Below are 13912 nucleotides of genomic sequence, written 5' to 3' on the forward strand. Positions count from 1 at the left end.
GTTGGTGCTGGGAACTGAACTTGGGTCGTCTGCCGGGTAGCACAAACTCCTTACAGCCAAGCCATCTCTGCAGTCCCTATGGTTTCTTAACCCACCTCACTTATAAATGGAACTTTATCAAAGTTCCTCAGTCCTTAGAAAGACCCTCACCTAAAGGCTTCCTCTACAGGTGGCCACACTGGGAGGTAAGGTGGACATTTAAGAGGTGAAATCTAAGAAGCCTTAGAAATTGAGGTGTGTCCTCATAAAGAACCAGGTCACCTTAGGCTCTGTTTCTCTGTCTTTCCCTGATGTAAGTTCAAGATACAAACGCTTGCCTTTTGATTCCATTTTTAAATAAAAATTTGAGATAAGAGAGGCAGTTGTTTGTATCTGTCCATGAAAACCAATTCTAGGATGCACTCGTTTTAACAGCCTTAGGAAACTAACAGCCGTGCGAGTGGACTAAAAGTCAATCAGAATCCAAATCTGAGCCAAAATCATGTAGAAGGTGTAGGGGAAAACATTCATGGCACGTGACTTGAGGCTGTGTTCTTAGGTGTCATACCGAAAGCACAAGCAAGAGAAAAAAAAAGTAGATACATTGGGCTTTATCAAAATTATAGAGTTGCATGCGTCAGAGGGCATTATAATTATAAGGGGGAACATAATTATAATTATTAGCAGTAAAGATCATTTACCTGGTAGGAATTCATTACACATAACACTAGAAAGAATTTCTATAATTCAACATTAAAAAAAAAAAACAAATGACTTAATTAAAACATGGACAAAGATTTAATTAAACATCTCCCTCCCTGAAAGTATATGAACGAAACCTCCTCTTATATATGCAATTATAAGTTGTTTATGTGCTGGGAAAACCCATTTGTCAGTTTCTCAAATAGCTAAACAAGACCGTCCTATGACTTAGCAATTGTGCTTCTAGGTTTATCTCCAAAGGGAACAAAAACCGGGACGTGGAAATGTATGCACTGATGCAAATTGTAGCATTCTTTTTTTTTTTTTTTTTTTAATTTCTGTGGAAAATGCCAGCAGAATCTTGATGAAGATTGGAGTGGCGGTGGCCCTTGCAGAAGATTGTCCCAGCTGGGTCTGTTGACTGGTCACTCTCACTGGGAGGAGAGGGGTCAGGGACTCATCCAGCTGTGAGTTCATCCAGCTGCTTCAGGTACCCATTTTATACAACTCTGCCCTAATTGCACGTGGCCTGGGGGAGGGAGGGGCTAGGGTATATAGGCAGGCAAAGACTAGGGGAAGATGGTCCCAACCACGTGGCTATGTCATCGTCTCTGCTAGGTAAAGACTTTCCCATAAGCCACCCTTCACCTACACTCTGTAAGGAAACCAATAAACCAAGTGGTTCTTCAGTGACTTTTGTAGAATAATGTAACTTTTAAAACAGGGAAATGAAGCTGGTATGTGTGTGTGTGTGTGTGTGTGTGTGTGTGTGTCTTTGGGAACCTTAGGAATAGGGGTAGATATAGTTTATATTACCCCCGGGAAAGAATTTTGGCAACACATATGCTATAGAATATTACTCAGCCTTAAAAAGGGAAAAATAAATCCTGTTACATGTTATAACATGGTCAAGACTTAATGACACCATACTAAATGAAGCGAGCCAGTCATCAAAAAATAAATACACTTCATGATTTCATGTACAGAAGGCATATACAGCCTGTCTCAGAGAGGCATGAAATAAAACAGTGGAGCCATTTCTTCAGGAGTCAGTGTGATGGGGAAAGAAGAATAGGGTGTCGTTATTATTTAATGAATGCAGAGTTTTGGTTCTGCAAGAAGAAAAAAGGACCCAGAGATGCACTGTACAACACAATGATACTGAGCTCCTGCAAACTACACACTGAAAACGATTAAGGCAGAAAATTCTATGGTGCGTGTATTTCACCAAAATTCAGTTAGCCATACATCACTACCTATATATATAAAGAGTTCAGGTGACTTCACTGCCTCAGTTAACAGTGACATTAAGATGCTGAAGAAGACGCCAGCCAGTGTGACCGACCAAACACTTAGATTCAAAGCTGGCTGTCCACAATCAAAGAGCAATTTCATGTTAGCGTACACAATTATGACACCATCTCATTTCTTAATCCTCTAAGAGTTAAACAATCCCAGTTTGGGATTTACTTTAATCACTCCTACCCAAGGCCTATAAAGTTATTTTATTACAAAACATAAGGAGTGGAGGCAAAAACCTCCGCCTTAATTGAAGGCAGCATCGGAAATCATAAACCTGGATGGCGGTGTCCCTGCCGGCAAGCCTTTTCTCTTAAATTGAATTCTGCACCAAGTGTCAGTTTTATGAGGCTCAAGATGACCCTGACCAAATTACATCATTAGTTCATCCGTTTACAGGTAGGTGGAGGTCTGCTGGTTCTGGGCAGGGAAGATGAGGGGATGGAGCCTGGGCTTGTACATGTATAGTTTATTTGTAGGCATGGCCTAGATAAGTGGGCACGCAGACACACACGTGTACACCCCCATGCACTGCAGACACGCATACACATCATATCCTGTGACTCCAAAGATGGTCACTAAAACTGCCTCTACAGATGAGGTATGGAGGCATGGCCGCCTTACACAAAACCTGTTTTTGCCTAAAGGGAAAGAAAGCTTCTAAAACCATTAGGATGTGACGGTGACATCTCAGGTCCCTCAGAAAACTGGTATGTAAAACAAAACAAAACAAAACAAAACCCCAAACCAAAAAACCCCTACCCTCACTTTTAATAACTTTTCAACTGAAGTTCAATAAAGAGAGACAAAGATGACTTCACAAGAAGAAATTTACCTTATAGTTAAAATACAGCCACCCCTTGGGGCATGTGCCAGGCTGTGTCGGTGGCTTCTCCTTCTCGATGACCCATATCTTCACTCGCTTACAGATGCTGGGCATGGGGACAGAGCAGTTCTCAGTCCCCCAGAGCCCTGCAGGAGGAGACAGGTCAGAGAGTGTCAGGAACAAGGATGACTCCACCCAAGTCCTTATGGGTCCCTTTTCATGACTGCTCCGATTTTTTTCATATTTTATTTTTTGAAGTCTGGAAACTGAACCAAACTACTGATTACAGAGATTTCTAGTGACACTGACCTGAGCAAGGTGAGACCCGAGTAATTAGAATGTAAGACTATAAGAACTTCTGACTACAGTAAACAAATGCTAAAACTGAAACGGGATTAATTGAAAGTCCTATGGATAAGACTTCATAGTTTTTAAGTATCCAGCTTCAGGATACAGGGGAAACAGTTCCAGGATTGTCCTTTGTAAAGATTCTAAAACATTTCTTAAATGTCATAAAATGTCTTCAGAAAAATGCAGGTTGGATGTACCTAATCTAAATTCTAAAACTGGCAAAGCCCCTCTTAGCATCCCCAACCTGAAAACCCCAAAACACTTCTTATCTTACTCGGATAAAGGATCTTCCTCGTACATACTGATACAGAAAGGTCAACACAGGAACTTCGCACAACGGAGGATTTCTCAGTCTTGACCCTTAAATGAGACCGACTCCCATAGGAGCCTGGCTTCTGTAGGACAGAGCCCCAGGGTCCCAGCCTCCTGCAAACCATCTTTTAACTTAGAAGGGCTGCCGGTCCAGAGGAGAGGGGTCAGAACACTTGTAAACAAATGCCTGGTAGAAGCTGACACCCGTCCAGGGCAAGGCAGGCTTGGGGATTAAAAACTGGGGCTTCTAAGGTGGGGCTAGGCTGTGATTGTCACTGGAATGCTCAGCTTTTCTTGCAAACAGCCCTTTCTGCAGGCTGTTGTGACACCTGCTGGTAAAGCCAGCCGATCAACTACAGCTTTCTCCTAACTCTGCCCACCCACAGAGGATTTCCTCTTTAGTTCTCTTCTGACCAAGTTAGTTATGAATATGTTTTTCTCCTTGTTGCTTCTCTCTCTCTCTCTCTCTCTCTCTCTCTCTCTCTCTCTCTCTCCCTCCCCCACCTTTTTTTCCCCCTTAAAGTATGGCTTGACTTAGCCTAGACAGCACTGGCCTTAGAACATACAGAAGCCGGTCTCTAGCCTCACTGTACCATTGGATCCAATTTGCAGACAGGGTCTCTTCTAAGATGAGCATTCATCAGAGCCAGGGATGATGAGGATGGTGAGACGGTGACCTGAGCATGGGTGTTTTATTCAAAGACTGTTTATTGTTATGTGCAGGTGTTTTGCCTGCATGTATGTCTCCGTGAGGAGGGTACCAGATCCCCTGGAACGGGAGTTACAGACAGTTGTGAGCTTCCATGTGGGTGCTGGGACTTGAACCTGGGAACCTTAACTGCTGAGTCATCTCTCCAGCCCTAAATGTAGGATATTTCTTTTTTCTTTCTTTCTTTCTTTCTGTCTTTCTTTCTTTCTTTCTTTCTTTCTTTCTTTCTTTCTTTCTTTCTTTCTTTCTTTCTTTCTTTCTTTTTTTTAATTTGAGAGAAGATGGAAGTAAATTTCCCAGAGGTTAAAGTGTTGGTCAGTTTACAAATAGGAAAGTAGAGACATATGAAGAAATAGCTCCCCACTGAAGTTTCACAGAGAATAGCATTTACAAGGCGTGGTTTATTCCCCCCCCCCCCCGCTATACCTGTCCAAATTAGTTAACTCTTAATGTTTTTGGGTGGGTACAAGAAGCATTTTTTTTTTGTTTATATTTGATAGGGAAATGCATGCTAGTCTTGTAAAAAAAAATACTTATTTTATTGTTTTGAATGCATGTATGTGGACCACGTGTGTGCCTGACTCCAGAGGAGGTCAGAAGAGGACATTTCATCTCTGGAACTGGAGTTACAGATAGTTGTGAGCCACCAAGTGGGTGCCAGGAAACCAGGTCTTAGCCTCTGGGCCAGAGGTGCGTGTCTGTAACAGTGTCCGTAGGCTCCCTTCGGGTTCCGTTGGTTCTGGAGAACTTATCTATCTGTAAGTTATTTACAGGTATATGACTGCATGAATTTCTTAGTATGAGCAGCCATACAGAAACCTGACAACTTGTGAGACTGTACACGATCAACAGAAAACAAAAATAACCGCACGGAGGAGACTGGCGACCTCTAGAGGTGGTTGCAGTATAAACCCAGACATCAACAAGGAACAGAAACCTGTTATGGAAGATATGAAGACACATTGCTTTCTCTGGCTATCCACATTTTCTTCTCTTCCTTTGTCCCAGTTCTGGAATATCACAGGTGACCCGTTACTCCACCTGTAGGAAAGTTTAAAGAGATTTATTTCTTCATGTAAGTGTTGTATCACTGCGTTTGTGTGTAATTGTGCCGCCTGTGTGTAGATGCCTGTGGAGACCAGAAGGGGACGTCAGATCTCCTTAAGCTGGAGTGTCAGGTGATTGGGAGCTGCTAGCAGTGTGGGTGCTGAGAACGAAATTCTGAAAGAGAAGCGAGTGCTCTTAAGCACTGAGCCATCCCTCCAGCCTCAGGGGCAGGGGGTGGGGGGGAAACCAAACCATTAAGGTCTCATTTGCGCGTTTAGTATCTGCATCTATCCTTGTCGTTCTGGGGTATGGACTTGAAGTATAACAGTTTATTCAATTTGGCTAAGTGCACACATAGCATCTTACTCGTAGTTAATACTGCACTGTACTCACAAAGTTTTCTAAATTTAACTTTGTACTGTGTTTTTTATCTCTCTCTCTCTCTCAAACACAAAATAGTGCAGGCAGAAACCTGCACAGGCAACGGATGCGTCTGTCGGATAGTTGGCTGATGGTTTCATTGGTACTGAACTGAAAAGCACTCAAGCCCTTTGTTAGAAGAATGGAAATGTGTTAAGTTAAGGATAACAGGTGAAGGCCATTCAGCAAATCGATCACCAAAAGCCAGCCCAATCATTCGGCACAGACAACTTGTCAAGTAACGTTAAATATGGATTAGTGTCAGTTCGTACCGAATTTGATCTCTGGCTCCTCCTCCTTCAAGTCCGATCCACCACTTCACGCCATACTTCGAGAGCTATTGAAGGGGAGGAAGAGAGAACACGTCAGCGTTTGTTCTTCCTGTTTACATGGTTTTACCATTTGGATCAACGGAGTTGCTATTGGGTTTTTTTTTTTTTTTTAAATTACTACGATGTTACTGGGTTACATAAAGAAGAGTAACTAGTGAAGGGCTAATGTCTAGAGAAGACATGAAATTGAATTATTCTAAAGCATTCCCTACTCGTTACGAAAGAGAATGATAGTGAACCACTGACAATATTTTCTGTTTCATTCAACTTGAAAGGCCAGGCTTCTAACTCTGCTAGAAGTCACGTGACATAAAAGAGAGATGGGTGCTTCTCCTGGCTATAATTAGTGGCTTCTTCTCTCAGTGAAGAAGTGATTTATGGAAGCTCCTTGCAGATGTCACATCTACTTGACAAACAAGGTACAAAGGCATTAACAGAATAAAGATTTAGAGTCTAGGCATATTAGTCTGTGAATTTTTAGACAGTGTCCACACACACACACACACACACACACACACACACACACACACAGAGAGAGAGAGAGAGAGAGAGAGAGAGAGAGAGTAGGACAAAAGAATACTACAGAATTCTAATGTCTGAAAGCTAGCAAATTATCCATTTTATTAATCTACAGTCAATTATTAATCGCCCAGTCTAAGCACAGTGAAGTATCAAATAGAGAGACATGGACATGCGGGTGCACACTCATGTACACAGTTGCACACTCATGTACACAGATAAATTGTGTCTGCAGATATAACGCTGGACTTATGGTCCAGGAAATTGAAGCCTTCTCCTTAATCATAAAAGAGGAAGGGACAGATGAGATTTCACTGAGCCCTCTCAAGCAGTATGCTTTACGGGCGTATCTGCTCCCTCTGTATGTGTATCAAAATTCAAATTAACTTTTATATGCCCAAACCCTATTGAGGTTAAGGCCTTATGTATTTAAATTTGTACTCTTATTTCCTTTTGGGAGGGCTTGGGGATACATTTTAAGATACATTATTTATTTCCATATGAATTGCAAATCACTACAACAGAACCTGATAGCTTGCTAACCTTCTTATTTTGAAACAAGTGTGCTTTTACTTCTTAGCCAGCGTGGCTGCCTGCCAGAGCAGCAATTTGAGAATATTGCAAAGGGGGAACCACTATAATTTGAGATCCCTGAGGTACGGTTCCGTGGGCATGTTCCCACATGCTGAATTCAGAGCCCCATTTTCATATTCTGGAGTGGTTCTGTTGCGATTGGCATGGATACAGTGGGAAGACTACAACTTCATTGCATCTAAGGAAGGTGCATGGGCAACAGAAGTCAAAAACTCACTGTCCCAACTTAGGACCTTTAAGGGGAAGTTATGACATTTATATCTTATTTTTATTTTTTTAATTAGTTATTTTCTTTATTTACATTTCAAGTGTTATCCCCTTTCTTGGTTTTCCCTCTGAAAATCCCTTCTCCCTCCCCCCTTCCCCTGCTCACCAACCCACCCATTCCTGTTTCCTGGCCCTGGCATTCCCCTATACTGGGACACAGAACCTTCACAGGACCAAGAGCCTCTTCTCCCATTGATGACCAACTAGGCCATCCTCTGCTACTTATGCAGCTGGAGCCATGAGTCCCACCATGGGTTTTCTTTGGTTGGTGGTTTAGTGCCAGGGAGCTCTGGGGGGCGGGGGGGGGGGCGGGTACTGGTTAGTTCATATTGCTGTTCCTATGACATTTATATCTTAAGTGGTATATTTACTGCCTTCTGATTTAAGATATGATCATCTGCCACACAGCACATCTCGGCTGTGACGTATGTGGTAGAGAACTTTACAGGACAAGCTGAAAGATTCCCAGCCAAAACGGCCTGGTATGGAAAAGTGAATATTTTAAATGTTAGCTAGGTACATATAGCCATAACAACGGAAACCTAATAATAGGTGTTTGAAAGAAGAAATGTACTATGAGCATGCATTTCACAAATCAGTTATATTTTGTTATGCTCAAGTAGCCTTACGGTTAACTGACAGGGAAGGTCATTTCCCAGTGAGCTAGACACACAAGCCAACATGGTCATCTACTCAACTTTCTACAGCAAAGGCAATCTGTCATCTCTTAGGTTTCTACTAAAGTGGTCAAGGGCGTTAATTTAAGGGTTTAAACGGCTAGATTTTAAGAAGTAATAGATTTGATATATAGCTTTAGAAGTGTTTACAAACACAAAACTTAAAAAGAGTGAATTGCGGTTTTTAAAGTGCAAATACTGTATACAAGTAGTAGCCAAGTGACTGATTGGAAAGCCAATCACGTCCTCTGACTCTCTGACTCTCAGGTGCTGTAGCTTTTAATGTTTTTATCATTGATCAGAAAGAGAAGATTAGAGAAAAGAAAAATATTTAAAGCTCACTCTAACACCCCATGGTCTGTTATCAGAGAGTCAAAGAGGGAGAGAAAACGTAAGCGCTCTTCAGTAGAAAAATCGTTTATGTTGGAAAAACTCTACCCAGCTTCCTAGCTCATATTAAATTCTTCTACACTCCAAATAAATGTTATTTTTTGTCTTTCACAGTCTTAGTGACTATTCTTCATAGAAAAGTGATATGAAAACCTGCTATTTCAAAGTAATTATTTATTCTGACTTTTTTTTTTTGACGTTTTTAAGCTGGGTATGGGGTCAAAAGTGAGTGGTATCACCTTTGCTGAATTTGATGCCGCATCCTAGAAGCATCCACCCCACGCATCAAGCATATTCGTAGGCATGAGACATCTTACGTGTGAAACGCTAATGCTCACCGTAGATACCACCGTACTACTGACAACCAAAAGTACCAATCGTGGGTAGAAATAAATATTGCGTGGAAATCTACAGCTAGATCCTGCCACACCGAATGTAGATGTCTCCTCCCTTCCAAGTCTTTTAATATTGAAATCCTAACTCACAAGATGACGTGTTGGGAAGTGCGAGCCTCTGGTAAGCGGTTAGATCAGCAAGCCCTCATGAGTGAGATGGAGCCCAGAGAGTGAAGAATGACTCTCACTTAATACCCTTGCTATTACAGAAGAAACGGAAGTCAAAGGACAGAGGGGCGTAACAAACCCACGTCTCCATAATTTTCTATGAATCGGTATAGTCAGAAGGAAAACAATCTGGAAAAAAAAAGCCAGGACTTTTACAGAAACTTAAATGAATGTGTAGAGTCAAATTTTAAAAATATCGCCTCCCCCAAGGACAGAAGGTGTAAACTATGAATTCCGTGTAGTGATTCGTGTTCCTGTACCCCTTTGATTTTGCTGTGGATGAATTCTTGCTCCTGAGCAGAATAAATTGTGAGGAAGTCACTTCGCAGCCAGCCGCAGACAAACTCAAAGGTGGCCCACTCCCCGGGGTGGGTGTGGAAAAGGTACTCGGCGTTTTGATAGAAGAGCCATGGCGCATCTGCAAGGAAACCACGTGATCATGAGGATGCTCTCAGTACTCGTGAGAGATGTAAGGCGGGCTTGAAGGAGTGCGGGCTGTGATTGACTCCCACACTGTAATTTGGTCATTTGACACAAACTCTATATGATCTAGCACAAGGCAAGGCCTGGGCCAAGTAGTGGGAGTGGGTGGATAGGGGAACAGAGGTGGGGGGAGGGGTATGGGAAACTTTCGGGATAGCATTTGAAATGTAAATAAAGAAAATAATAATAATTAAAATAAAATAAAATAAAATAAAATAAAATACACAGCTCAAAAAAAAGGGGGGGGTGTAAGGATGTATGGATACATGCACAGATGTGCATGTGTGTGCACCTATAATTCACTTATTTTCTTAATCTACCTCACTCGAGAACCCTTCACTAGTTTTCTTTTTTTTTTTTAAATAATTCTTTTAAAAAAATATTTATTTGTTTATTTCCTCTTATTTCATGTATGTAAGTACACTGTAGTCTTCAGGCACACCAGAAGAGGACATCAGATCCAATTACAGATGCTTGTGAGCCACCATGTGGTTGCTGGGAATTGAACTCAGGACCTCTAGGAAGAGCAATTGGTGCTCTTAATCGCTGAGCCATCTCTCCAGAGCCCTTCACTAGTTTTCACAGGCCAGGGATAGAGCCATATTTTTAAAATACTATGCCGTGAAAATGGAGGCGTGATGTAAATTTCAACCCTACTTAATGAGCATATCTATTACTTTGATTATGCCCTTCTTGATCTGCTGATGTGAATTAATCAGTCCCAGATTGATATATAAGAGAATGGGTGTGTGGAAAGATAGGGTAATGCACTAATACCAGCCCCTCCGTGGCGTGATTCAGAAGTTAGAGGACTGTCAAGTTGGTCCTTACCGTACTGGTACCAGTCTGGAAAATTGGGTTTCACATCTGCAGGGCAAAAGCAAAACACGTTGCCTGAGACTTCTGCACAGTTTCTGAACTCCCTCAGCTCTAACCACGCTATTCTTACTTCACCTTCAAAAAAATGAGTTTAAGGACAGATACACTTTGTACTGTCTAGACACTGTGAAGAGTTAGAATGTGCAGGGGAATCTCCAGAGGTGTGTGTGTGTGTGTGTGTGTGTGTGTGTGGTTTTTCGAGACAGGGTTTCTCTGTGTAGCCCTGGCTGTTCTGGAACTCACTCTGTAGACCAGGCTGGCCTCGAACTCAGAAATCTGCCTGCCTCTGCCTCCCAAGTGCTGGGATTAAAGGGGTGCGCCACCACCGCCTGGCATCTCCAGAGTTCTAAAGGAAGGACCTGGTCACATTCTGGCAATGACGACTGCATGTGAGACACTGTGCGGGGTGTGTCCACACACTCAGAGCACAGCACTCCTGTGTGCTTATGATGTCGGAGGGATATTTCTTTCATCTGTGCTTACTCCTGGTGATTTTCCTTCCTAATGCACAGCCTGGCACAGGGTACCGCGCTGTCTTCCCTCCTTTGACTGTGCTCCTGGCTTTAACTAAGCTAGCGTAGCTAGGTTCATCAGGCAGGTTGTTGGCAGTGCTCTAGGGCTCTAGTGCTGAGATTGTGAATCTCTGGGACTTTTCATTTGAGAAAGTGCCGCGTACGTATCATTCAAATGCAAGCATACAGTAAAGAGCTAGTACCTCTTGGAATTTTGCATATCCACTCGTGTTTGGAAGCACAGTTCGAGGGCAACAATGTTTTGTTTGCCTTATACACAGCACAATTTTTTGCATCTTCTTCAAAATAAGCATTGTCTAAAAATGAAGAGACAACCTGCGGCAGATGAAGTTCATTATTCCTCAATGACGATCCCCCAAAAGGAGTTTCCGAAGACTCAAGGCATCCATGAATGCAAGCACTGCTGGCAGTGGCTCTCAACCCATGGGTCGCAACCCCCTGGGAGGGGGGAGTCCAACAATCCCTTTCACAGACCATCCGAAAACATAGGTATTTATATGATGATTCATAACAGTAGCATATTTAGTTAGGAATAGCAATGAAAATCATTTTATGGTTGGGGGCTCACCACACTATGAGGAACTGTATTAAAGGGTCAGAGCGTTAGGAAGGTTGAGAGCCACTGTTCAAGGGACTTCAGAGGGATCTTCAGAAAGGTCTACATGTCATTCTAGGGTAAGATTGGTCCACATTTGTGAAGACTAAGCTAATGGGTACTTCACATTTTTTTTTTTCTGTTTCTTTCTTACAAAGAGGTATAAGGGGCTGCAGAGATAGGACAGCTAGTCAGGTGCTTGCTGTGCCAAGCATAAGGACCTGGGTTCAATCTGAAGCACCCACATTGATGATTAAGGGGAAAAAAATCCAGCAGAGCAGTACGTGCGGGCTATCCAAATACTGTGGAAGTGAAGGTAAGGTTCCTGGGCTTGCTGGCCAGCCAGCGCAGCCTAATTGATAAGTGGCAGGTTTAGTTGGGAAGTCCTGTCTCAAAAAAGGTAGAGTGTAGTTGAGAAAGACACCTGACATAGACTGCTGGCTTCCCCACACATACAGATGTGCTCAAACGTGCGTGCACGCAGGAGTCTTTCTACTGTTTTCTCCAGAGGAAATCAGATGCACACTTCAGTCTGAGCTTACAATGTTGTAGTGGTTTGAATAGCGCCTCCCCCCCAACCCCAACCACCACCCCCACCACCCCGCTCATAGGGAGTGGCACTATTTGCAATGATTAGGACCCGTGACCTTGGAGGAGGAAGTGTATCACTGGGGGGTGGGCTTTGAGGTTTCAGTTGCAGAGCCAGGCTCAGGCTTCTCTCTCCTTCCTGCAGTCTGCCAATCTGGTTGGAAAACGCTTGGCTCTCTTTCCAGCACCATGTCTGCCTGTGTGCCTCCGTGCTTCCAGCCATGTGATAACGGACTGAACCTCTGAACTGCAAGCCAGCGCCAATGAAATGTTTTATTTTGTAAGAACTGCTGTGGTCATGGTGTCTCTTTGTGGCAAGAGACCACTGACTTAGACAACTGTTTCCTGGGGTTTGGGGTCAGCTTAGAGTTTTAGGGATGTCCCAGATTTTGGTATCATCTTTGATGCCAGTTATTTGCTAAGCACTTACGTTAAATGCTAAGCATTATGTTTTAAGGACTAAAGTCTAAGGCAGAGCTAGTCCTTTTGTTTGTTTTAGGTTTAGCTTTTTGGCTGGCCCAGAACTCACTCTATAGACCAGACTGGCCTCAGACTCATAGAAATCCACCTGCCTCTATCTGTCACGTGCTGGATTAAAGGCATGTTGACTGTATGCCTGGCTCCAGAGATAGCTTCCATAAACCGGAGAACTAGCACTATTTTGAGTGACCACATATTATGTATAATTCCCACAACAGATGTTTTAAAATGAGGTATAAACCTTTTCAACTATTTAATGATTACCTGGCAGAAATGTTCATGAACCACAAATGAAATTAAGGTTAAAATGTAGAAAAATAAAAGGATGTTTTGAAGCCACTTTGTGCTATTTAAATATGCACGAAGGCATGTATGTATCAACTCATGCCGTGCCTCTATCCTCATGTTTGGAGAATGACGTGAGTTATGTCCAGTGGGCTGTGCTGAGCACCGTCAGTACAGCAGTGCATTTAGTCTCATTGGTTCTTAAGCAAATTGTCTGTCCGTCTGTTATGAGTGAGTTTGAGTGACTCAAAGAAAGTATTTCAGCTTCTATTGTGTTACGTTCCATTTCCCAAGAGCAAAATGGCTTTAGCACCCCTTCTATTTCTGGGTCTCGGCTTCTTCTTTAGCAAAAGAAATGGGCAGAGCTGAGGGACCCAGATCCTCTCTACGTCTCTTTACACTCTTATTCTTGACACCCCTTTTCAAAGAAGCAATGTTGGAGTGGAAAATGGGGTTAGTATCATGTTTAAACTAGCATTTCTCTGCTATTATTGTTCCCTGTAGAAGCACACAGGTTTTCTTGTTTGGTTGGGTTTTTTCTTTTCTTTTCTTTTAAATCTCCTCTCAGCTACAAATTTGAACCCCGTCCTTTGAATAGGCTTTTTTTACCCCTCCCAAGCTGGTCTTTATCCACACTTGGCTGCTGGTATTGTACAAAGTGGGACAGCCCTGGACAACCTGTGTGCAGATCCTGGCTGCCCTGTGTAGTACGTTCTGTGGATTAATTGCTCTATTGTCCACTGGCACAGGCCGTTAAGAAGCTCTGGGAAACAGCAGCTGTCTCAAATGGTCCCTGAAGGCCGGCTCTAACCGCCCCCTTTCAGAGTTGAAACGGTGTCATGTAATTTTCCTTGTCACCTTGATAGAAATCTGAGTATTCCTCAACGCACCTGGAAAAACAATGCACCATCCGGGTCCTTCCTCCCTTTCTCAGAGTTTGTGAGTTTGGGGTGGACAGAAAAGCAAACCTTTGCCCTTCTGGAACTACCTGGTCTAGGTTATTTCTAAGGCTGATGCCCTTTGTCCGTTTTCAGAGATAGAGTAAAAATACTCTCGGTCTCTGTCTCTGCCTCTGTCTCTGT

At 42.8% G+C, this 13912-nt stretch overlaps 1 protein-coding gene across 1 annotated transcript in view; it reads right to left on the minus strand.

Annotated features, from left to right (window-relative positions):
• Positions 1–13912, minus strand: part of Pla2r1 (phospholipase A2 receptor 1) — a 126618-nt gene that overhangs the window by 21280 nt on the left and 91426 nt on the right. The window contains exons 15-20 of the mRNA XM_021194027.1: positions 11065–11197; positions 10302–10337; positions 9248–9405; positions 5918–5982; positions 5116–5219; positions 2816–2952 (exon numbers count right to left, since the gene is read on the minus strand). Of these exons, the coding sequence (XP_021049686.1) occupies positions 2816–2952; positions 5116–5219; positions 5918–5982; positions 9248–9405; positions 10302–10337; positions 11065–11197 (633 nt within the window). The remainder of the gene's footprint in view (positions 1–2815; positions 2953–5115; positions 5220–5917; positions 5983–9247; positions 9406–10301; positions 10338–11064; positions 11198–13912) is intronic.

The sequence above is a fragment of the Mus pahari genome, chromosome 3, assembly GCF_900095145.1.
Source record: "Mus pahari chromosome 3, PAHARI_EIJ_v1.1, whole genome shotgun sequence".
Taxonomy (NCBI): Eukaryota; Metazoa; Chordata; class Mammalia; order Rodentia; family Muridae; genus Mus; species Mus pahari.